Source organism: Mesocricetus auratus, unplaced genomic scaffold (genome assembly GCF_017639785.1).
Source record: "Mesocricetus auratus isolate SY011 unplaced genomic scaffold, BCM_Maur_2.0 Super-Scaffold_100025, whole genome shotgun sequence".
Taxonomy (NCBI): Eukaryota; Metazoa; Chordata; class Mammalia; order Rodentia; family Cricetidae; genus Mesocricetus; species Mesocricetus auratus.
Window position 1 is genome coordinate 18,065,414 of NW_024429206.1, and position 24,325 is coordinate 18,089,738.

General features: G+C 48.6%; 1 protein-coding gene across 2 annotated transcripts in view; it reads left to right on the forward strand.

Moving 5' to 3' along the window:
- Nucleotides 1–24,325, forward strand: part of Tmem132c (transmembrane protein 132C) — a 288,371-nt gene that overhangs the window by 174,238 nt on the left and 89,808 nt on the right. For both annotated transcript variants that reach the window (XM_005080598.4, XM_013120888.3), the window contains exon 3: nt 17,225–17,371. In XM_005080598.4, the coding sequence (XP_005080655.1) occupies nt 17,225–17,371 (147 nt within the window). The remainder of the gene's footprint in view (nt 1–17,224; nt 17,372–24,325) is intronic.

Below are 24,325 nucleotides of genomic sequence, written 5' to 3' on the forward strand. Positions count from 1 at the left end.
GCTAAGGCTTTCGAATTTTTTTGTCTGAGTTCATGTGGCCAAAGTACTTACTGAGTACCTCTTTGGAGTCAGTATGTGCTATACATGTGGGATAAAGAGACATCCCTGTGCGTGTGGGCTTGGCCTTCTGGGGGAGAAAGCACGAAATACAGACTTGGTATACAGTATGCAGAGGGACAGGTGCCAGGGTGGATAGTGCAGAATGGATGACACAGGAGAGCAGGAAGCGGTTTGGCCTTCTAGCAGTTAAGAGCGCTTGCAGCTCCTGCAAAGGACCCGGGTTCGGTTCCCAGAACCCATGCTAGGCAGCTGCCAACCACCAGTCATACCAGCTCCAGGGCATCTAACCTTCATGGGCACCCACATGCGTGTGTGCAGACACACACGTGGGTATGCACACACAAATAAGATAAATCTCTAGAAAAATAGGAAGCGTCTTTGATTAGGACAAAACCACACGTCACACTCCCGACTCCTCCCTGTCCCTGGCCTGGGGGTGCTCTTGGCAGCCCTCCTTCTCTGACCTGTGTCCCAGGAGGAGTACTCGGCCCCTCAGACTGGTTCACCTCATTCACACACAGTGCGAGGGAGCTTGGGCCTCGCTCTTTCAGGAGCCACTGTGACATGTCCAATTACCTTGGGAACTTTTTCCTTGCAAGGAAGGGAAAGATGATTGGGAGAGATGACAGCTACAAAATGAGATGTAAGCCCTGGGGAGAGTTCTTCTCACCGCGGACTCGTCCAGACACAGTGAGGACGGCACACATCCAAGGAACAAACGCCTTCACCATGCCCAGTCTCCCCTCCACCCAGCCCACCCCATGCCTCCTTGATGACTAACTGGGCCTTTTCTGCATACACAATCGCCCAGGCTGCCTCCTTTCAGAGACCCATGGGCAATAGAGCGGGGGGCAGTTGCCACTTACAAGGGCACACAGCACGTGCCAAACCTGGCCTGCCGCACAAGCACCCGTGTGGAAGGGGCGACCGACATCAGCTCGCCACACAAGCCATGGGCTCAGATACTCAGTGGCTATGCCACCCTCCTATCCAACCCATAAAACAGGCAGGTGCCTTTCCTGTGAGAGAAGTGATTTGAGCCCCATGAATACAAGAGAAGGTGGACTATGGCAGTTTGGGGCACCCGAAAACCCAGACCCAGAGAGGTCTAAGACACAATTTTATGATGGGGTAGCTCAAAAGGAATCAAAGCAGAGAGTCTGGTGACAAACATGCTTTTTCTTTACAATGACCGGGGCTGAGAATGTGGCTCGGGTGGTAGCATGCACAAAAGACCTGGGTTCGATCCCCAGCACTGCATTAACCCGCGTGGTGACACATGCCTGTAATTTCCAGACTGGGAAGATAGAGGCAAAAGGATCAGGAGTTCAAGGTCAGCCTGGGTGATATGAGACCCTCTCTATAAACAAATAAATATCGTGAGGAAGGTCCCTCACATCCCACTCAGCATTGTAGCTTCTACCAGGACAAAGGAACATTCATGGAGATGAGATTTTGACCTCAGAGTCTGATTGAGCCAGGTAGAGCTGTTTTGGGGACTGGAGAATTTATGCAAAGCTGGGTGTCAGGCTATCAAGAGATGCCCTAGACAGACATAGCGCAGGCTGCCTTGGTTACCAGAGGTGCTTAGCCTCAAAGGCAGGGATAGGCTGGTGAGCCGGAAGCCTGGGGATGGAAGGAAGATGTTGCAGTGAGAACCATTGGAATTCAGGTACCAGACGTCTCACCCTCTGGGGGGGAAAGCACAGTTAAGCTCCGGCCATCTCCCTTTATTAGAGTCGACATCTTACACAGAAGAAACAAACATGTCCTGTGGCTCCGAGGCCACCCTGCCCTTTCTGGGTCCCCATGGATCAGGCTCATGTTTTCCAGGCCAATGATTTATTTGTGCAGAAAATGAAGTACCGTGCTGACAATTAATGCGATGAGAGGGGCGTGTCTGGCTGCATTCCGGGAGCCTTTTCTCCTTGTCTGGGGTTGTTTGCAATTAACTCAGGGGTCTCATCTACATGGCTTTGGACAGAAAAATAGACTGGGCAACCCCAGGTGGCACCGGAGGGGCAGGTGGCCCTGTGGCTCTTCCTGTCCCCAGATGTCGGTGCTCAGGGCTTCATGTTCAGACGGAGAGGCTGCAGTGGGAAGGGTAGCATGTGTGTGTGCATCTATGCATCCATGAAACCCAGGTTTTAAAAGGCAATTATTGGGGTGACTAGATGGCGCAGTGGGTGAAGGCACTTCACACCAAGTCTGGTGACCTAAGTTAGACCCTTGGAACTCATATGGCAGAAGGAAAGGTGTTCCCTAACCTCCACGTGTCCACCATGGCGTGTGCGCGCATGAGCCCACACACACATGAGTAAATAAATGTTAAAATTTAAGTCAATGACTGTGTCCTTATTATAATTGCATGAAGAATCCTATTTTGAGTTTTTGAAGTGTTATGAAAATATTTTCTTTTATCTTTACCTTCAAACTGAATTCCTTCCATTACTCCTTTGAAGTAGCCATTAGTGTGTGTGTGTTTGTGTGTGTGTGTGTGTGTGTGTGTGAAACTTGAGGCAGAAGACCCCAGCAAGAATTCAGGTTGCACACTCTCTAGGTGTGCAAGCCCCAGGGTAGGGTGGGCTGTCCAGCCTTCTCCTCTATGGCTGGAACTTGTGTACATTTACAGATGTGGGAAAGAGCTCGGTGTACAGTGAGCAGAATGAGTATAGTTTGTTAGCATATAATTTACATACTGCTCACAAAAGACTGTAGTGTATAGTGTTTGGTGCAGAGATTAGACACACAGTGCCCGGGATTTCCTCTACCTTTGGAAAACCTGATCTTCCCAAAGCAGGATGTCCTGGAGAAGGGCCCCATAGTCTGACACCTCCCTGCCCAGCTCTGCTGGCTACTGCTTAAAAGGCCACTTCCCGCTGCAATGGTGATTGCATTTTATGGTCCAGCCTAGGAATTGCTCAGAAGGGATGTCTTCATAACATCCGGGGCAGCAGGACATGAGGGCCAGGCCATACAAGCATTGTCTGTCTCAGCTTCAGCATTGATGGGCACTGGGCACCTGTCATCGAGATCTTTCTGTGTATGTATCCCGAGAAACAAAGTTGAGGATGTCCTTATCTTCCCTACAGCCTGTGGCTGCCCCTGCTGGCTGGGCAATCTGACTGTCTCTCAGCTCAGACTCTGCAGCGTCCAGGCTTCCTCTTACCCCTCCCCTCAGCTCCATCATTTCTTCAGGGCTGCCTCCACCTGCTCACAGGCTAGGAGCACACCCCCTGAGTACACTGTGCCTTTTCTCCCCTCTCCTCTCCCCCACCTCTCCCATGCCCCCTACTCCCTTCTCCCCTAGCCTCCTCCACCCTTGTCTTTCTCCTTTGGATTCGTCAACTCCTGTCTGTTTATTCAGATGTTCATCCTGGCACTAATACCTAGGCCTTATCGAGGATTTGGGTGACAGATTAAGGACTTGGCCATCCCCAACCCAGTGGACACAGGAGGTGTGATGTGATGTGGCCTTGGATCTAGCAGAGCGTCACTTTCTTTAATCTGTCACGTGGGGACTGGGTACTGTCCAAAGACCACTCTGCTGCAGGCTGCAGTGGGAAGGGGCCGTGTGTCATCTTCACCCTCATGACTTGGGTGGGTGAGCCAGAGAAATTAACAACACAGCAAGACCTTGAAATACTGGTACAATTATTATTGTATGTGCCTGAGCATTCTCTGGGTATCTACACATTGGACAATTGGACGCCAGCTCACTGGAGCACCATGCTGTGAATATTTGGCAGGCCTTAACTTGGCTCTTCAGGATCGATTAGTGATGCCTGCCTTGGCCAAGCACTGGAGTAAAGGCAAAGGGGTGCTTCATTGAAGGTTTATTTGTCTTAAAGCAGATATAACGTGTGGGGTTCTCTAATACCTCCAGAGAATTTATTCTTCTCCTCCTCCCCCATCCATCTTGACTGTGATAGCCATCTGTCTGTGCATGTTTGCAACTGTGCATGTGCATGTACATGCATGTTTATGTGAGCAGCTGTGTGCGTGCGTGCGTGCGTGCGTGCGTGCGTGCGTGTGTGTGTGTGTGTGTGTGTGTGTGTGTGTGTGTGTGTGCTAGCCATAGTTCAGGCTAAGATGTTTTTCCTCGGGCTCTGTCTACCTACCTGTTTTGTTCTTGAGACAGGGCTTCTCAGTGGGACCTGAGGTTCATCAAAATCATTTGGAGGGCTGACCAGTGAGTCTCGGGGATCCTCCTGTCACTGCCTCCCCAGCACTGGGATTACAATACTGCACCAATATGCTTAGCTAAGGTCCTGAGGGTCAAACTCAGGTCCTCCTGCTTACAAGGCAAGTTGTTCACTCACTATCTCCCTATCTACCCCCCACAACTATGGAAACCTTTTTTGACATACCTGTCCCCTCAATGTCTCAAGGAGGCTGCTATTACTCCTTGTATCAAATCTCCACAAAACATATGTCACAGCCAAATAAATAAATAACTAGATAGGTAAATAAACAAACAAAAAATAAGATCTTCCTTGTGTCCGTTAAGGTCAAAGGGCCTGTTTCCACAGCACCAGTCTCATAGACTAACCCTCCCTGATCATTAGGCAAACTACCACCCCTCACCTATTCTGAAGCCAACAGCAAGTAAGGGAAACTGAATGCTAGGTTATAACAGATGTGTTAAGAGTCCTTCCCAATGGCCGCAGTCAGGCCTAGGGTCCCTCATGAACCTATCTGCCCATGATGTGAACAAAACCTAAATTCAACAAGGAGACCCGAGGGCAAGACTCCTAGGCCCACCTCTCACACAGAATCTCTGCTTCCCTCACGGACCTCCACCTCTAGCTAAGTCTTCTCTCTCCCTCTGCTTCCCATTCCCTGCTTCTGGCTTCACGAAGAAGGTCCTTTAATGAAGCTCATGTATTCATTCATTTCCTGCTGATCTCATGGGTCAGTCCCCTAGGGATCATGTCCTCGTGAGGCATCAAATCCTATCACTATCTGTCTAGACCCTCAAAAAATGACACTTAGCACTTACTCTCTTCTTAACACAGCCGTCAATACCTCACAGGAAAGGTCCTTCAAGGAACCCTACGCTCCTTCACAATCTCAGAACGCTCAATATTCTACTTGTCACTCACACACTGTTGGGTCCTGCACCGGATACAGTAAATGCTGACCCATATCTCCCTTCCTCTTGCCATAAAACACAGCAAACACCTGTGGCGGTTTGAATGAGAAATGTTCGCCATAAGGCCGGGTTTTTGAATACTTGCTCTCCAGACGGTGATCCTGTAGCCATGGGTAAGGGAGTTCACAAGAGCCCGAATAAAGGGATATCAAATATTTGTTGGGGAACACTCACGAATCGCAATAAGGCAGAGAGCTGCCTTGGTCTTCTGTTCAGCCCTGGGGTTAAGGGAAGCTGTGATCAGATCTCTGACCACCACACGAGAGAGCGACCCCTCCTTTTCCTTATAAGAGATGACATCCACATACAGAAGCCACACCCTAAGACCGGTCCCCCCAAAACTAATGGTGGAATGAATTCCTGCAACATGATTCTGTGTAGGGAGTTTTATATGGCACAAGCTTGCTGGGGAAGGTGTGTCTCTCAGGGCGAGACATTCTTTGAATGCTCATAATCCCACTCTGTGTCCGGTTCACTGTCTTGGCTTCGTGTGTACACTCCAGGAAGTGAGCTCTCAGCCTCCCGTCCTGCCACCAAACCTGCCTACTGCCAGGCCTCCACACCATGACGGCCCTAACCCCCTTAGAATCCTAAGCCCAGAATGAACTCTTTCTTCCATCCTAGTCATGGTGTTTTATAACAACAACAACAACAAGTAACTCATATAGGCCTGTATTTCCCTTTTAGCAGGCATCAGTAAAAGGCACCTATGCTTGCTTTTTAGATTATATCATTTAAAGATATACATCTGTGAATCTCTTCTTCATCCCCTGCCTGGGGTGAAGATACAAATGGCAGGGAAAATGGCAGCAGCCATGTATATCTTCTAGACACATAGATGGAAGGTATATGCTCCATGATATCCCTGTGCACTAAAATATACTTTAGGACTAAGGTGTAGGATAGGAGTAGAGTATTTTCTGTCGTATGCAAGACTGGGTTCTATCCCCCAGTACCACACAGACACACGCAGACACAAATACAAACATACACACACAGACACACACACACACACACACACGCATGCTTGTGAATGCACACACACACACAAGTTCTGATGCTGAAGTGCATGTTGTGTGTGTCTTACTATCTCTTTAAAAATGGAAATGAAGGGTAGCAAGATGGCTCAGCAGATAAAATCGCCTGCTGGCCTCGTCTGGTGGCTTGGATTTGATCACCAGCATCTACATGTTGGAAGGGAAGAGTGCTGAAAGTCACTCTCCGACCTCCACACGTGCCCGGTGGCACCCTCATGAACACAGACGTGGTGACACATACACACAGTGGGGAGGGGACATAGAAACAAATAGATAAAAGACAAGGGAAATCCATGCATAAATCTCCAAGCTAGAAAGTACATGAGTTTAGCTTCAGGGAGAACTAGATCCAAGGACTCCAGGGACTTAGGGGTGCATCAAGACTCCACTTCTCTCTCCAGTGTAAGACGGTCCAGGCACACAGTGGATGGTCCGGGCACACAGCATCCTTGACTCACAGCTTCCAGCGTCATGGGGCTTAGAGGGGTCTTCTTTTCTGTCACCGGGCCGTCAAATCTCCAAAGAACTCAGACAAGCCACGTCAGAGTAGCATCATAGACCTTAGCCCGCTCTCATGGCCGGCCATGAATGCAAGTCAGCTGTCCAAAGGCAAGGTAGAACAGGTCCCTGGAGTCCAGTAGTGCCGGCTGTGCTTAGACAAGAAGGGGTGATTACAAAGCCTAGGATGGCTGGAACCCTTGCTCTGAATGGGAAGTTATGGGAAAGTGAGGACTCTGTAGCTCTTGTCCTTAGTCAGAGGACATCCCAGGCTATGTGAATTCTAAACATTAGCATCCCACTCACATTCCCTCCAGGACACACGTGCTGCCATCTGCGGTGTGTGGGCCAATCAGAGCTGTTCCCTCCAGCCGTGTGGCTTCCCTGCAGGGCTTCCTGCTCCTGCTGGCTCCAGCCCTATATAGCTCAGGTACGGAATACCATTTACAGCAATGGATTCAATTTATTTCCTCTCTCCTTCACCTTTTTTTTTCCAACCAAAAGTATAATTCCAGCCTTAGAAGGGAAACTTCAAGGTAGAATTCATCAAAAGGGAAGCTACACTTATTTGTGAACTGGAGGAAGGTAAACCCATGTATTAAACTCTCAGTTGGGGGTTCCGGGGGGGTAGGTTGGGAATGCAGACCTGGGCAGGTTTGGAGGTTAATGTTCTCCTCCAAGGAAGGGTTCTAATGGAAAAAGCTCACGTGACATCAAGTGGACCCCTGCAGGTCTCATATCTACCCTAGATAATCTTGTTGTAAATGGCAAATGGCCAACTTTTTCATGACTCCAAGTAGAAGCAGGTTCCCCCTGCCCTGTCCACCAAGTTCTGAGAATACAGGACACCCTTCCTTGGGGCGTGGTATGTAAGGCTGTCCTTAAAATCAGTAGCATGGTCTGGAAGGAGCCACCAGGCACACTGGGGAGGCAAACATCACAAGAACCATTGGAGTCCCCCAGCTAGCATACCCGTCTGGATTCTGTGAACGTAGCACCGCCTGGGAAGAACTTGCAGTCCAGGACAGCAGCTTCTACACTGACCTCTGTGAGCCAGGAGCACAGAATAGAAACTCTAGCAAAATGCAGCCCTGCAGAGCCGAGCCCCGGGTGTAACCTGGGATGGCCTCTGTGTTTCAAAAGTCTGAAGCCAGTGTTGCTTGAGGCTGGTGTGTGCGCATGTGTGTGTGTGTGTGTGTGTGTGTGCGCGTGCGTGTGTGTGCATGCACCTGTATGCATGTGTGCATGGTGTGGGGGGCACATGTGTGTATTATGCACTACCCCACTGTCCCAGGTCCTGGAACTACTGCCATGTGTGAATGAGATTTTTCCTCTGTCTTCCTTTGTTAGGACTGTCATAACAAGATAGTGTCAGTTTGTAACATCAGACCACTGCTAATCCATTACAGATCTAGAGGCTGGAAGTTCAAAGTCATGAGATCAGCAGACTTGGTGACTGGTGAGTTCTGCTTCCATGTTCATAGATGGTAGTTTCTGGCTATGTCCTCCCTGGGCGAGGCCCTGGCGACTCTCTAGGACATCTTTCATATTGACACTGATCCCATTCACCAAGCCTTCTAAACCGTGTCCTGACTCCCCTCAGAAGGACCCACCTCCTAATACCATCACTTGTGGGTGGGGATTCACCCTGGGAATCTAAGGAGATGCACGGGGTCACACCAACCCTGCCCTGGTGAGGATCCTACGTGGACTCTGAAGCTCTACCCAGAGCCACACCAGGCTGTCTCTAATGAGGTCTGCTTGCTAATTGGGGGTAGCTCATTAGGAAGAATGAAGAAACACTGTGTGGTGATAAAGGATGCGGATAAAGCTAAAATAGGATCAAAGGACAAAAAAACGAGAAGGCACATCCCACTCTTTAGTGATCCTGCCTAAGGTACACCTGAGCCGAGAAGAGGGAGTGGCTGATAGCCAGACCAGCACAGACAAGGCATTCGGGAGAAACAAAGTGTCAGAGTGAAAGCTCAGAGGCACAACCCAGGGCATAGTGCATCGTCAGTCGCAACTCAGAGCTAGAAAATGAGGCAGGCAGGTGTGTGCTAAACCAGATCATGGTTAGCGAACTGATGAATGAAGGGCAGAGGGTTTGCACATGGCAGAGGCTAGTCTGGAGCCCACGTCGGTGTCCCACTAGGGGCACATGCTTTTAGTCTCCAACGCCACACCTAAAGTAGGTGAAAGACACCCATCATAGCCCACATACATTCCGGAACTGAGCGGGCTGGGTAAGAATGGGAAAGCAGCAGTGCGGTCGTCATTGTGGCCTGCCACACGCCTCAACATGACAAGAGTGACGGCAGTGAGGGTCAAGAAGGAGGTGGAATGAGGTGCCTGCCCATCCTGGGAGCTGCCCGTCATTGTCCTTTCTGAGAGGTTTTACTGAGCCATTTCATTGCTGGGCTGTGGAGAGCACCTTCAGCGGCAAATTAGTGGGTCAGCATCATTCAATATTGATGCACCAGCTGCACTGGAGTCCTCCTCCTCCTGCCCCGATGCTCCCAGGACTGGAGATCACGTCTTTCAAGGAAGCTGCAGGTGCCAGTGAGGGGGCGCTTAGGGAGCCATTAGGAACTTGACAGATGGACCCCTTTGCCTTCTATGGTGTTTATTATTAATGTAGTCTCACACCAGTGGCTCTTGACCAGAGAGTAGGGTGGTTTCCATTCAAGGTAGCTCTGTGTGTGTGTGTGTGTGTGTGTGTGTGTGTGTGTGTGTGTGTGTGTACACATACATTATCCCTAGCTCATCTTCCCTACCACACTGGGAAAGCACAGGTCCAGGACATTAATTTCAAGCCACCACTGGCTCATAGAACAGTCACCCTCTGTAGTTGTTACTTTTGTCACTGCAGTGACAAAATACCTGATGAGAGCAACTTAGTGTAGAAAGGGTTTGGTTGGCATACAGTTTGAGGGTACAGACAGTCGTGGGGGGGAAGGCATGGTGGAAGGAGTGTGAGGCAGCTGGTCACCTCGAATCCACAGTCAGGAAGCAGAGAGAGACGGATGCTGGTACTCGGTGCACTTTTTTCCCTTCTTCTTCAGTCTAGAACCCTAGCCTAGGGGACGGTGCTGCCCACATTGAAGGTGGAGCTTGCTCTTCAGTTAAACCCCTCTGTAGACACCATCACAGACACACTTGGAGGTACATGTCCCCGGTGATCCTAGAACCTGTCTAGATGATGATCTATGTCAACCACCACACCTTCAGCAGCAAATTAGTGGGTCAGCCTCATTCAATATTGATGCACCAGCTATTTTTTAAAAGTTTGTATTAAAAATTAAGAGGAGGAAAGCAAGGGATTAATTCAGGAGCACAAGCAGACAGACCCACAGACTCGTATTCTATAAGATATGTTAATGGGTGCTTAAAAACAGACCCACCCATGTCCAGAGAAATGGGAGAGATGCTTCTCGTAGAGATAAGATGTGAGAGTACCACAGCCGTGCCCTGCTGGAACCTCGGCTGGGATTTTGATGAGTTTAAACCAATTGCGTGAGCATTCTCTTTGAAGTAATTAGGAGTAGTGTTCTCGTTCTACAGGATGATTTAATTCTGAAGGAATGATAATGGGAAAATAATTGTGTTGCTAGCAAATCTTCCCAGTATGCCCTTTAATCTGTCATTTGGCCACACTCCACTGGACGGATGTAGGGGGGACGGGATACAGGGTAACTCTCAGAAGTCTGCTCTGAAATGCAAGATGAAAGTAAGAACAGCAGTGATCGGGTCAGGGGTCAGGGGTTGGGATGCAGGGGTGGATGCAAATGAGAGTTTTTAGCACGGGTGACTGGATGGTGCATCCATTGATGGAGAGTAGATATGGAACTCTGAAAACTCATCTCCATGTAAACTATCCTCTAATGGAGTCAGCTGGTCCCATGGTGTGTTGGTTAATGCCCATCAAGGGTCACTCCAGGGAAACATCTCCATTCATCACCTCTGCCAATGGCAGAGTGTAAATTCAGGTACCAGCATGAACAGTGCCATCGAATACAACACTTGGAAGAGATTCTATATAATAATGTGGTGTTGTGTACTGTTGCCTCCATTCAGATATATCGACAGAAATGACTTCATGATGACAGTTGATAGGCAGTAGACATCAAATAGTGAGTGGTTGAGTTTTGATGTCTCCTATGTTTTCCGTGTGTCTGGCACATATGAGGTGAAGTCACTACCACTTCTGCCTGAGCCCTTTTGTATTTTGGGGGGTTTATTTTTATTATTTTTAATTATGTGTTTGTGGGGCCAGAGGGAATGTGTACATGAGTGCAATGCCCTTGGAGGCCAGAAGAGGGCAAAAGATTCCTTGGGTCTGGAGTTACAGGTAGTTGTGAGCTGCCTGCCCGGTGTGAATACTGGAAATTGAACTTGGGTCCTCTACAAGATTAGTATATGTTCTTAACCACTAAGTCATTTCCTCACTTGTTTTCATAATTTTAATGTTATACAGGATCTCACCAAGTTGTCAGGGCTGGCCTTGAACTCATCCTGTAGTCCAGGCAGCCTCCCAGGCCCAGCTCCTTTCCCCTAATTATTCAATCCTAAGTGTGTTAGGTTTATAGCTGGATAAAGCACTGATCTAACAACTAGCTTGCAAAATCCTGAAACATTTAGCAGGTGCCTGTTTCATGCTGTTTAGCTTGCGGTGTGGGGAGGCAGAGTGGAAGTCTGGGAAGTAAGCTGTGCAGTGGTGCATGTGTTGTTAATGAACGTCTTACGCCAGAGTCTGCAATGGAGATGGGGAACCCACTGCTGAGGACCGGAAGCAATGGAGCTTAGCAGCGTTGGGAGCCCTGCTGCTCTCCAGCTCCAGTTTTGCCTTGGAGAGATAAAGACCTGCTGATAAAGAAGTCACTGTTAACTCAAGATAGAAGCAAATATGGGGAAGCCACAGGCAGCGGTCCAGAGGGGACAACACAAGATAAGCTTATCAGGACACAGAAAGATGCTCAGTTAGAAACACCTTTGGCTGTGCCTGCTTCCACCTGAGAGGTGACAAGCTCATGTTCAGACAGGCTGGCTGTGGTCACTGATGTCAGTAAATCAGGGACCGAGTCATTCCACGGGCAGGAAAAAGAGCGGGATTCAGTGGCTTTAACATCTGTATACCCGTATGCACACACAGGTGCATATATGATACACATAACCATGCACACGTGTGTGTACACGTGACACACGGCTCATGTTTATATACACATGCCCAGGTGTGCACACCATACATGCCCTGGCTTCCTTTAGGAAATGCAAGCATGACCAGGGGATATTTCATGTCTTGGAACCATGCCTATCCTCTTCATTTTCTCCATATTGGTTCCTGACAGAAGTGGGCCATCCACCCTGTGAGGTAATTTAAGGAAGGTCAGAGAGGCTGGCAGAGTGAGTGAGGAGTAGGTCCTGGCCTGAGAAAGGACCCTGTCCCCACCCACAACACATAGTGCCAGATCGGAACATGGCAGATTGTGGAGGGTGACTGTGTTCATGGGGTTCCACGTGGGAGAAGGGAAGCCGGAAAACAGCCCACGCTGTTGAGAGCAAACCATGACCATGTACATAATTGGTGAATTCACATTCAACATGTGTCTGTAATCCCAGCCCTTGAGAAGTTGAGGCAGGAGGATTGCTGAAAGTTCCAGGCTGGTTTGGATCACAGGCTGAGACACTGTCTTGAAAAGAAGGGAGGGAGGGAGGGAGGGAAGGAAAGGAGGAAGGGAGGGAAAGGAAGGGAGATAAATGGGAAGAAAAGAATTGCCTACACAGAGCCGTATTCACAAAAGTCTGCATTTTTAAATCTTACATATTGCTGCTTGCCAGAGACTGTGAGCATGCTAGTAGCCAGACATGTTAACTGAGATCTAGGAATAAGTTTTTCTTATTCATTTCACATGTCACATTTTCATTTCAATGTGCATTCACATTAAAAAAAAACATTTTTCATTACCAAGTAGGTAACCACACAGAGTTCCTTTGTGAGATGACTTTTCTATAGTAGAGAGATTGCTGATTTCAAGAAAAGTATCAAATAAATGCAATCATAGAGAGTATGTTACTCACCAGCAACTTGAGACTAGTACCTGAGTGGCTTCGCTTGCAGAGAGCCAGGAGGAGGCTGTATGTGTTTGACCTTACCTGAGTGTTGGCCCCTGACACCCTGCTAACCAGCATGACTCTGCTGAGCTCAGAGAGCTGCAGGGGCACCAGAGTCACTTGATTCACACATTCAGCTGTTCCTCCTTAGTGTTCTAAATTACTGAAACCCCAAGCTAGCACCCCGCCCCAACTCTAGCCTGTCAGCTTCCCCAGAACTCTGCCCGGTTAGTGGCCGGCTATGGGTGTGAGCTCATGTGCTCTCCTGCTTCGGGAAGGCATATATTCTGATCTGCTCACTCACATGTAGTGTGTGCCTGCTGCAAGGGTCCCTCCCTCCCTCCCTCCTTAGCTGCAGCTGCCACCAGGTACAAGAAGCAACTTACTTTGTAGACCAGGCTAGCCATGAACTCACTGAGATCTGCCTGTCTCTGCTTTCCAAGTGCTGGGATTAAAGGTGTGTGCCACTGTTGCCTGGCTTATGGCCCCATTTCAACCGAATTATGTCACAAAGACCCTTTCCTCCTTTGCATGTGCGTATAGTGAGCATGTGTTCATTCATGCATGGGTTTTGTGTGCGTATGGGCATATGTATGTGGGTATCTGTGCATGCGTGTGCGCACACTCGTGAAAGCTGAAGGTTGATCTCAGCCCAATCCATCTTCTTCACTGAAGCAAGGTCTCTCAGTCAAACCCAAAGCCCACCCATAATGGCTGGTCTTGCTAACCAACATGCTCCCCCATCTCAGCCTTCCCGGGCTGGAATTATGAGAGGGTTTCCGTACCCAGCCAGCATTTACATTGATTTCTGTGGATCTGAATTCCAGTCCTCATGCTTGTGTGGCAAGAGCTTCAATGGCTGAGCAACCCCTGTAGTTCCCTGGCCCCTCCCCCCACCAAGACCCTTTATGAATGAGACCACACCCTGAGGATGCAAGACTAGGATCCCAACGTGTGCTGATGGGATGGATAGTGTGCTCCAAACAGCGCCTGATGATGTGGCTTCGCTTTCTGGCATACTGTGTCTGAGGTTTAGATCTAGGTCCCAAGATTGAGTGGTACCCAAAAATATCTTTGTGCCTCACAGAGGCTCATGTGTCCCAGCAGAACTCAGCAGCTTCCAGAGGAAACGTTACACAGGGAGGTTACAAATGACCAGAGGGAGATAACTCGGGGGTGGAAATTAGCTGTTCGATGTTCAAAATGTGTACTGAACATCGATTTTCCCTAAGAACACTTAATCACCCCTTATTACATATTGGGAAAAGACGGATAAAGCTATTGTTTCTAACCAGCAAGAGCTGAGCGAGATCGCTGGCTGTGAACATGCAGGATGGATGTGTGAGCCCTGCGTAGGTACCTGCAGTGAGGCTGCATGCGCCACCAAGGTGAGGCCCACGCCTGGATGGGGTCAGGAGGCATCCCAGCACCCAGCCTGTGCCGAGAAGCACTGAGCTCAGCACAGGCATTGTAAATAATAAGTGGTATCTCTGAACCCCAGTGGCCAGCAACAGCAGTCCCACAATTCTGGGCACATGGAATCAGGACATAACCTGTGTTAGGGGCAGATGATGTAAGAGAAACACATGCCGCTGATTGGAGCCAAGCTCCTTACCCCAGTCCACTGTGGCTCCAGTCTACACACCCTTGTTGGGGAAGCCGTCCTCTGTCTGGCCACCTCGCCTCCACTCCTTACCTCAAACCGGGCATCTCCAAGGATGAGTGTCTCATTTCACCATCTTAAGTGCTGCCTCCACTTGCAAAATTTCCAGTCCCTGGATTCAAGCTGCTTTCTCCCCTGCTCAGTCTGTGGAATAGATGTAAACACCCATCGTTCTCACCCAAGAAAGTGATCTGTGTGCATTAGAAGCCCTTGCAGCTCTTGGCCTTCCCTACCTCAGTGGCTAGCTCCTCAGCTCTCTCAGACAGGAAGCCACCCACCACCCAGACCGCCAGGCTTCTCCAGTCCGTGTGAGCTCCAGTGGATGGGGTGGTGAGGATTTGCTGAAATCTAGAATCACAAGACAGCTCCAAATGCACCCATAGCCCATTTCCAGCATGAAGCCTTGCTTCCCAGCGGCAGAGAGAAGTGCCAGGGCCATGAACCCCCAAGAGTGTCAGTTTCTCTGCTTGGAAGAATGGGACCGCCCTTTGATAGTTTATCTTTAAATATTGCTCGCCAAATGCATCCTCATCTCCTTGTACTGAGTGTGCTTAAAAGATCACTTTAATATAAAACTTCAAGTGTGTGTGTGTGTGTGTGTGTGTGTGTGTGTGTGTGTGTGCCTGTTGGATCCCCTGGAACTAGAGTTACAAGCAGTTTCGAGCTACCACATGGGTCAGAAAATCATCTTGGGTCCTCTACTAGAGCATCCCGTGCTCTTAGCTACCACACCATCTCTCCAGCCCTGAGTTGTATTGTTTTTCTTGATTTCCTGTGTGTTTGGTTCTCACTCATTCCCAAACTCTCCTCCAGCTGGTCAGATCTCATGACATATTCATTCAGATCTCATGACATATTCATTCAGATCACAGATGTTAGGAATTCCATTCTCTGGCTGTTCCTTCCTCTGTGGTGAAGGTTTGGCTTGGGAAGCTGGAAAGTTAGAAGATGCATAAAGCTGGTCCCCAGGTTCACAAAGTAGCAACAACGTTTGAGGAGGACAGACTCTTCAGTGGAGCCTCTTACAAGGTGTGCACCTTTCATGAGTCCTCACACACTCTGGGGGCTGGGGGTGGTGATTGTAGGTGCCTTTGAATCATGCATGCTCTGGTCAATCACCCCAATAAACTCATGGGTTCATGAAGTCAGACTAGCAAGGGATCTTTTCTTTGTCTATCTTGGGTACCCTGTCTGCAGTGACTAGACATTTGTTCTGATTTCTATGAGAAGTCACCGTATTGTTGCTAGGCTCTCCCTGCTCTGTGCAGCGGGTGGGTACCTGTCTCTCTATTGAAGTCTGGACCTTGTTTCCTGTGTCCCACGACTTCCTCCCTGGCTGGATGGAGCACTTCCTGTGTGGTTTCCCAATCATGAACATAAAGAGTACATGTTTTGAAGGCTCTAATGTGTAGAGACACTGAATCTATAATTAGGCTGGACACAGAGCTCAGGTTGGAAGTCCCTTCTGCTTAGACTATTCCAGTCACTTCCACGAGGCTGCCATGGACCAATCCCTTCCACTCTGCTGCTTGACTCTTGTCCTTAGTTTCACTTCTGTATCTGTGACAAAATGCTCTGACTAAAAGCAACTTTGGGGGTCGGGGGAGGTTATGTGACTTGCAATCCCAAGTCATAGTCCACCATGGAAGGAACTCCAGGCAGGAACTTGTGGCAGTCCAGCCTACCACTCCACACAGCATTACTCCCAACCAAGGTGCTCACTTCACAGACGAAGCTATTGGGAACCATGGGAGATGCTGGCTATGGGCTGACAGGCTCATGCTCAGCTACCTTTCATATATAATTTGGTGGGCTGGACTCTCTTACACCAATTAATAGGTATAGTCTCCCCAGATGTTCCCCAGGTCGATGGGATCATCCAAATTTCTCAGTTGAGGCTCCTGGATGACTCCAGGATGTTTCCAGTTGACAGTTAAAGCTTGATAGGACAACCTTGCCCTCTATAGCTCCCCGCTGTGTTCCTTGTATTTGAACATGTTCTGATCATGTGACTTGTTGTTGTCTGTTGTACATATAGTCTCTTAGTCTCTTCCGGTCTGAAATGCATGCTCTTTTAGAAGTTTTGTGAGCTAATTCATGAGCAATCCTCCTGGGTTTTCCCCCCATCTCCCTGTCTCTGTTATTCACATCTTAAATCCCAGTGTCTCTTTCTGAGTTATTCCCTCCTATGTCTTCATTCACTTTGTTTCACTTCTTACCCAAGTGTTTAACTCTGTGCTTGGTGGCTGGAGACATGGCTGGGTGGTTAAGAGCGCTGTCTGCTCTTGCAGAAGACCTGGGTTCAGTTTCCAGCATCCACATGGTGGCTCACAAGCACCTATAACTCCAGTTCCAGGGACTCTGATGTCCTCTTCTGGCCTCCATGGGCACTACACTCATGATTACTTACCCACACACAAACATATCCCCAGTAAATGATTTTTTTTTACCTTCATGGTAGGTCTACACGCTAAGATCATGTAAAACTTTCTTGTGTGGTTGAGGGACTGTCCTAGGATGTTCCAGCAAGTTCCATGATTCCCTTACCTTGGGAGAGGGGGCTTCCCTTCCGCCTCCACGTGTGTGGTCCCACAAGGGCCACTGCCCCGTGCACACTGATGGCGGCAGCTGAGTGGGGCCCAACACCTCTAAAAGCTCAAGTCTGACCCTGTGACCCTTTCTCACCCACTCCATCCACAGAGCCAAGGTGAAGAAGGGGGTGAATATCCTGACCGCACAGACCAGCGAGCCTCGGCAGTGGAATGTGAGACAGGAGGTGGAAAATGGAGGGAAGCATACCACCACCACTGTGGCCTGCCAGCGCCTGGGCCCTGGGGCACGACATAGGTGAGTAGCCCCTCCCGGGCACACCGATTTTTGCATCTTGTTTTGTCTGGCTTCATCTTGACCTCTGCTGGCCCAGATGATAAGCCCAGGACCCAATGCCCACTGGAGTACCAATTGGCCAACCGTGCGTGTCAGCACGTGTAGGTTCCAGCCTCTTGCTCTTTGCGCGTTGGGACAGAAAGGACATCACCCCCACTTTGTCACCTGAACTCGTTTCTGTGAGTTATCAGAAGATGCTGTGACAAAATGGTCATTCCTGCACCCAGAGTAGATTTAGTCACTGGTGAGAAGGAACAGAAGGAAGGAGAGATAAACTGATGTTATGAGTAGGCTGGGTAAGGCGCTCCACAGACCCTGGGCGACCCCTGAATACGGTTGTTCTATGGCCGTGAGAACAGCGCACCTGCTGTTTTGGAAAACAAAACTCAGGTATCCCGTTACCTGCTGCTAAGTTGTAGCCTTGTCTCCTTCCAGGGTCTCATATACACAATCTCCATGTACAGAATATCCAGAGTAAGTCATTTGTCTTAGGAGTTTAGGTCATAATATCCACTTGGAGTTTTAAGTTTTTTTTTATTTATATAGGAGACATTTCATTTTGACTTTAAGTCCTTCTTAAAAATAATATTAATGGCTACATAGTATTCCATCATGAACCTTTAACTTAATGCAGGTAAGCATACTGTGCTTTTGATAATCAAGGTTATTTTCAGGTTTGAGTTTCCTAGATCACTGGTTCTCAACCTGTGTGTCATGACCTCCTTGGGAGTCAAACCACCTTTCCATGAGAGTCACCTAAGACTATTGAAAATGCAGATATTTATATTATGACTCATAACAGTAGCAAGATTAGTTATGAAGTAGCAACAAAAATAATTTTATGGTTGGGGGTCACCACAACATGAAGAACTGTGTTAAATGATCACAGCATTAGGAAGGTTGAGAAACACTGTCCCAGATAATGCTGAGCAGTGAGCTTCCTTCCACAAAAATTTCTCTCTGGTACCCATGGAAAACAGAAAATTGAAGTGGCTTTTCTAGCTTGAGTTTCTGTTATTGTGATGCATGACCAAAAGCAACCCAAGGAAGAAGAGTATTTATTTGGCTTCCAGGTGACACTCCATCCCTGACAGAAGTCAGGACAGGAACCTAGAGGCAGGACCTGAAGCAGAAGCCATGGAGGGTGCTACTTACTGGCTTGCTCCCCATGGCTTGCTCGTCCTGCTTCCTTATAGCATGCAGAACTACCTTGGCACCACCCACACTAGACTGGTACCTCCCACATCAGTCTCTAATCAAGAAAATGCTCCCACAGATAGTCTAGCGTAGGCAACCTCTCAACTGAGGTTCTGTCTTCCCAGGCAACTCTAGTTTGTGTCAAGTTGACCAGAACTTAACCAGCACAATGCACCCTCCACCTCATAATGCATATTGTGTTTGACCCTGTCTTAGTGATTGCTGGTGGAAGAGTTTTAAGTCATTGTAAAAGCTGTGTCTTGAAGAATGGTTTTCTGTTCATCTCTAGGGTAAGAAGAAATGGGAGGGACAGAAAGGGAAGGCTATTGGGTGTGGCCAAGTATTCTCGGAGCACATTAGATACTTGATGCAAATGGTTTTCAGTCTGTAAGGCACATGGTTTGCTTGCAATAATAGAGAGGCTGATGGTATTCAGTATGGGCTCAAATATCTCTTTAAGAGACATTCAGGCTGATTAGTGTGTGCGCGTCCTAGCTCGAATAGAGTTTGGTTCTCCTGTGCTGGCTTGCATGCAGTTGCTTAACAAAAGAATTACTTTGCCAACCTGGGTGACATAGAATTCCTTTATTAAAAATTGAAAACCCTTCTAAATTTGGCATCCCAGCTGTTTCTCTGACACATTCAGTTTTTGCTCAGGTGGGTGAAACGCAGCCACAAGAGTTGACAGGTTCCTATGAGCTGTCCATTGGTCGATGGTATCAGACTTCATTGCAGCTGGCATCTCCAGTATCTGAACTTTAATTTTTGAATGGCAAGTGTTAATCGTGAGTAGAGTACCGTGTGATATTTCCTTGTAGGCTGCAGCCATTTTGTTGGGGTTTTTTTTTTGTTTTTGTTTTTGTTTTTGTGTTAGAAGTGTGTTCCCCTTGTCAACTTCTTGTCTCGTGTGCTTTCCTGAAGGAATTTAGATTTAGGAAAGAAAGGTTAAGTTATAGGGCATCAGCCTAGACACAGAGGTGTGGGGGTGGAGAGATGCCTTGGTCCTGCCTCAACTAGATAATGGGATAGACTTAGACTGCTTTGGGGAGGTCTTACCCTCTCCATGGAGCAGATTAAAGGAGGAGGGGAGGAGGGGAGCAGGAGGAGAGGAGGGAGGGGGAACTGGGACTGGAATGTAAAAAATAAATCAATAAAAAAAAGACAAAACATAAAGTTATGGGCATGTCTTAATTGACCCTTAAAATGCTGCCATTAAACAAAACTTCTCCACAATGTTTATGGGTGCCCTATTCTTGGGTCCAGGAACCCTCTGCAGGCCCCTCCTTTAACACCCAACCATGACAGACAGCTGCCATGCTGAATAGCTCCTGGCTTCTGCCCCAGCCATCCCCATGGTGACCCCTGGAAGACTTTTTGAGCACATCTCAGGGGCTCAGTCTTTGACCTTGCAAAAAACATGGCCAGAAAGAAATGTGTGCCTGGGTCATTAGTTATGGGGGAGGTCAGAAGACAAATTTAAGCCTTCCCAGCTGGTTTCATGTAAAATCTAATTACCACAGACAGTTAAGGAAATGAAAGCGGGCGTGTTAATTAACAGATAGTGAGCTTACACATGTAAATAGTTCGTTGCATCTGACACAGATTGAGAATCCTTGGAAGGCAGGTGAGATATTTGAAGAGCCATGTAGTCAGGCCTATCTATGTGTTCTGGGGCTTCTGAGAACACGAGTTGAAGGCTGGTGTGTTCCTGGGAGGAGAGTGCATAGCTTTCGAGAGGATTTTGTTTGAAATTATTTTTTTAAGTTATGGATGGGGGCATGTGCCTGTGCACCACATCTCTGTCTGGTGCCCACAGAGGCCAGAAAAAGCATCTTGGAGCCCCTGGAACTGTAGTTACAGGTGTTTGGGAGCCATCATCTGTGTCAGGTCCTCTGCAAGAGCAGCCAGTGCTTCTAGAAGCTGATTGATCTCCCCAGCCCCACTCTGGAAGGTTTTGGCAGAATGCTATGCACCATTCTCAAGACAGCTTCGCTTTAGATTCTAGAAGGTGCGCTGCCACCAGCTAGACTCAGGGTGGTCACACGCAGGTGGGTGTGGTGGAGGGAACCTGGCTATGCCTGACTCCTCAGTTTCCCTAAGTGACATCTGAGAAAGTGATTTCCTCCCCTCACCGCCCTTGCTATGGAAGGACCAATATCATCAGTGTGCTCAAATGCTCATTCCCTATTGTGACAGCCTCAATAGCTGCCAGTCAGCCACAGGGACAGTATTTACACAGCAAGGGCCTGCACACTCCATGAAACAGCCACCAGCCATGGGAGAGCCTCACCATCCATGCAACATTGATGTGCCCCTTATCACACCCATTTCTCACTTGGACCCTCAGAAAGCCCTACAGGGCTCTCCACTCCATGCTGGGTGGGTGACATTGAGTGAGAGCCATACCTGATATCATGTACCCAAAGGGTGTAGAGCTCTTGAGACAGCTCCCTGCAGTTCACACAAGGCATTAGATTTGTCTAACCCTGTACAAAGAAATCATCCAAGGGCTTGGACCCTAAAATAATATGCCTAAGACAGAAGATGATTGGTTATTGTTCCTTGGGTAACCATCCACATTGTTGGAGACATGGCTTCTCACCGGCCAAGTAGCTGACTGGAAAGCCAGCCCCAGGGATAATTCTGTGTCTTTATCCTCAGTACTGGGATTGCAAGCACACGCTACCATGCTCACCTTTTTCCACGACTCCTAGGGATCAGTCTTAGACTCTTGTGTGGAGTCACCCCACACACACACACACACCAGCTTCATACCCTGATAGTCTCTGAGTATCCGCATAGTCTACCAGAGTCTTCTGCTCCGGGTCTCAAGGCAGGCACCGTCCGAGTGTCATCCAGGGTCTAAAGCACCACATGAAAGAGGGTCATACAGGAAAGGGTCCTTGTCTCTGTTCATAGACGCTTGTCCTGGTTAGACTTTTGTCAGCTTGACCTAGGCCAAGGTCAGGGTCATCTGAGAAGAGAATTCCCCCATCAGATCAGCCTATGGACAAGCCTTTTGGGACACGGGAATGTGTGGCATCTGTCATCCATTCTGCCTCTCCATTGCCCTGGCTCTTTGTGTTGGTTCCCTGTGGCTGTAAAAAGTCACCACAGGTGCGATGCCTTAAAATGATGAAAGTTTATCATCTGAAAGTTCCTGAGCTCAGAATACACATGTCAGCAGGGCTGCAGGGTCAATCCCTCCCCTTGTCTTCTGGAGCCTGCCATCCCGTTTCCTAGCTTGTGGGTGACCCGAGTCTCAGCCAATCATCCCTTTTCTGAGCTTCAGGAAACCTTGTTCAATACACATATCTCCAAGTCTCCTGCCTCCTACTTTGACCTCTAAGCATTTTATGATGTCATCAGACCCCCACTAAACAATCCAGATTAAACTCCCCCACCCCCTTCAACCCTGCTCAAAACTGTTGGTTATACCCCACCTGTGAAGTTCAAGGTAGCACAGTTACCATTCACAGAGATTTGCATGTGAACTTACTTCCTGCAGTGAAGAGCCTGCAGCACCCCTACAATCCTGAGTCACTGGAAGGGGACACCTGGATCAGGGTGTGCACTCAGGTCAGCTGCTTCAGCATCCACAGTCCCCACCAGGGAAGCTTCCTGGACCTCTGAGGAAGCCTGACAGGAAAAGGGTCCACTATAGCTAATGCTTCCCTGAGCATGCAGGAGCTGGCCTCCCTGGCCAGCCCAGCAGCAGAAGCAGACAGCCCTCGTCGGGACATGTGTACCAAGTATTCTTGCTTCAAGGACAAACTCAGTCAATTATCTGAGGATCCTGTTGGCACGGAATCCCCCCATCTTTGTGATTTGTGGCTGCCTGCAGGAGCCTCTCAGTGGGATGCTGGCTGGTGGTGGCAGTTAGGGGGAGCTGAGAGTGCTTTGCGCCTTTGCCTTTGGCTCTTGCGATGTCCCCCGTGAGTGTCAGCAATTAGGAGAGCTGCCCATTGGAGCCATGGAAGCTGCAGCTGTGTTTCTAGATCTCAGTCACATCCCAGAGTTCTGGCTCATAGAGGAGGATTTGCTGGGGCTATGGAGGGGGCCATCAGCAGAGTGCCTGCTGTGTAAGTGTGACGTCTTGGGCACGGTGGCCTTCACCTATAATCCCAGTGCTTCCTGGTCAGTCAACCTAGACTAATTGGGGAGCCAACATACCAGTAGGAGACTCATGCAAATAATAATAATAATAATGATGGATCCAATGAGAGGGTTCAATGGGAAAAGGTACTTGCTCCATACTTGGACAATACCAAACATTGCAGGACACCAGAGCAAGCTCACCATAGGAGTAGGCTGAAAGCCAGGACTTTAAAAAACCAGCTCTTGCTTGACCTTTTTGTTGGGGCCATTTTCTTCTCTCTTGTTCCCATTTTCTCCTGGAGAGAAAATAAAAATCCTTCCTTAATTCATCTCGTTTAAATGATTCCCCATCCCAGCATTTGCTTCTGGCAAACCCAGCCTGGGACTCAGGATCAGAAGAGCCCTCTACTGCCTCCTCTGGGGGAAGTGACCACCTCTCAGATGGAGAGTTGGCAAAGAAAACTCACAAAGACAATATGAAACACTGTCTCCCCTTGCCCAAAACCTCCCCCACCCCAGAAGAACTGTGGATTCAAGGACTCAAAGACATTTGCCGGAATCCTCCAACCCAGGAAGATAATTTGTACCTGAGTCATTCTATTTACTTTTTGGCTCCTCCCCTTTCCTTTTTTTAAAAGCATCCTGAACATCTCTGCCCTCAAACAAAGTCAACTAGCAACCTGTGAGAGAATCTTTCATACTTCGAGTGTGAGGCCAGCACGGCAATTAACACTGGGTCCAAATCTTTCCCCATCAGAGCTGCATGACTCTAAGTGAGTCAGGCATGAGGCAGAGGCCTCTGCGTGGCTTGGGAAAGAGTGGGGGTGAACAGACAGCAGTGGATGTGAATCAGAACTCACTTTCCTAGAGCTCTCTGCGTTCCTTCCTTCAGAAACACCCTGCATTTACCTTTGGTCTCCCTTTCATTTTCTACATCTTGTTCAGATCTGTGTCCAGGACAGTCCTGCCTAAGCAGCTAGGGATCAATTAGGCAAGTGATTTTCTCTGACCTGGAAGAATGACCTCCAGGTGGCAGAAAGAGAGAAGGAAGTTAGCTCCCCAGGACTCCTATGTGGGGTTTTCACCTGAAAAGTCCAGCATTCCCTAAGCCTTGCCTTATAAGTCTATTCTTCAGGGGAAATGCCCAAGCAGAAGGTTGTTCTTGAACTGGTGGGCATTCCTTGAAGTGAATGGGGTTCAGTTGCTGGAAGATGTAACCCCTGAGGTCATGCCCCAGCTGGCAGATGTTGCGGGTCACAAAAACCAGCTGCAGGAACCCTGACCTTGACATAATGCAGCTAACTTCTGCACTTGAAGTTTCCTTTCAAGGCTCAGCTGTTAAAGCATTACTGTTAAAAGCTGTCTCCCAAGCAAGCACACTGCTGCCTTAAACGCCCACACTGCAGTAACGCAAATACTCTGTGTATTTCTTGGTGTTCAGCAGCATGCAGGACGGGCCCCCATGTAGTCCCTGGGGTCTGGCGTTTTACAAAATGTGCACATTGTTTCACTAAATCTTTCCGACAGCCTCCGCTATCAAAGTCACATGATCAGACACGTAACTCAAGACTGAAGGTGTTTAGATGGAATGTACAAGTAAGTGACTGAAAGTGTTTTCTT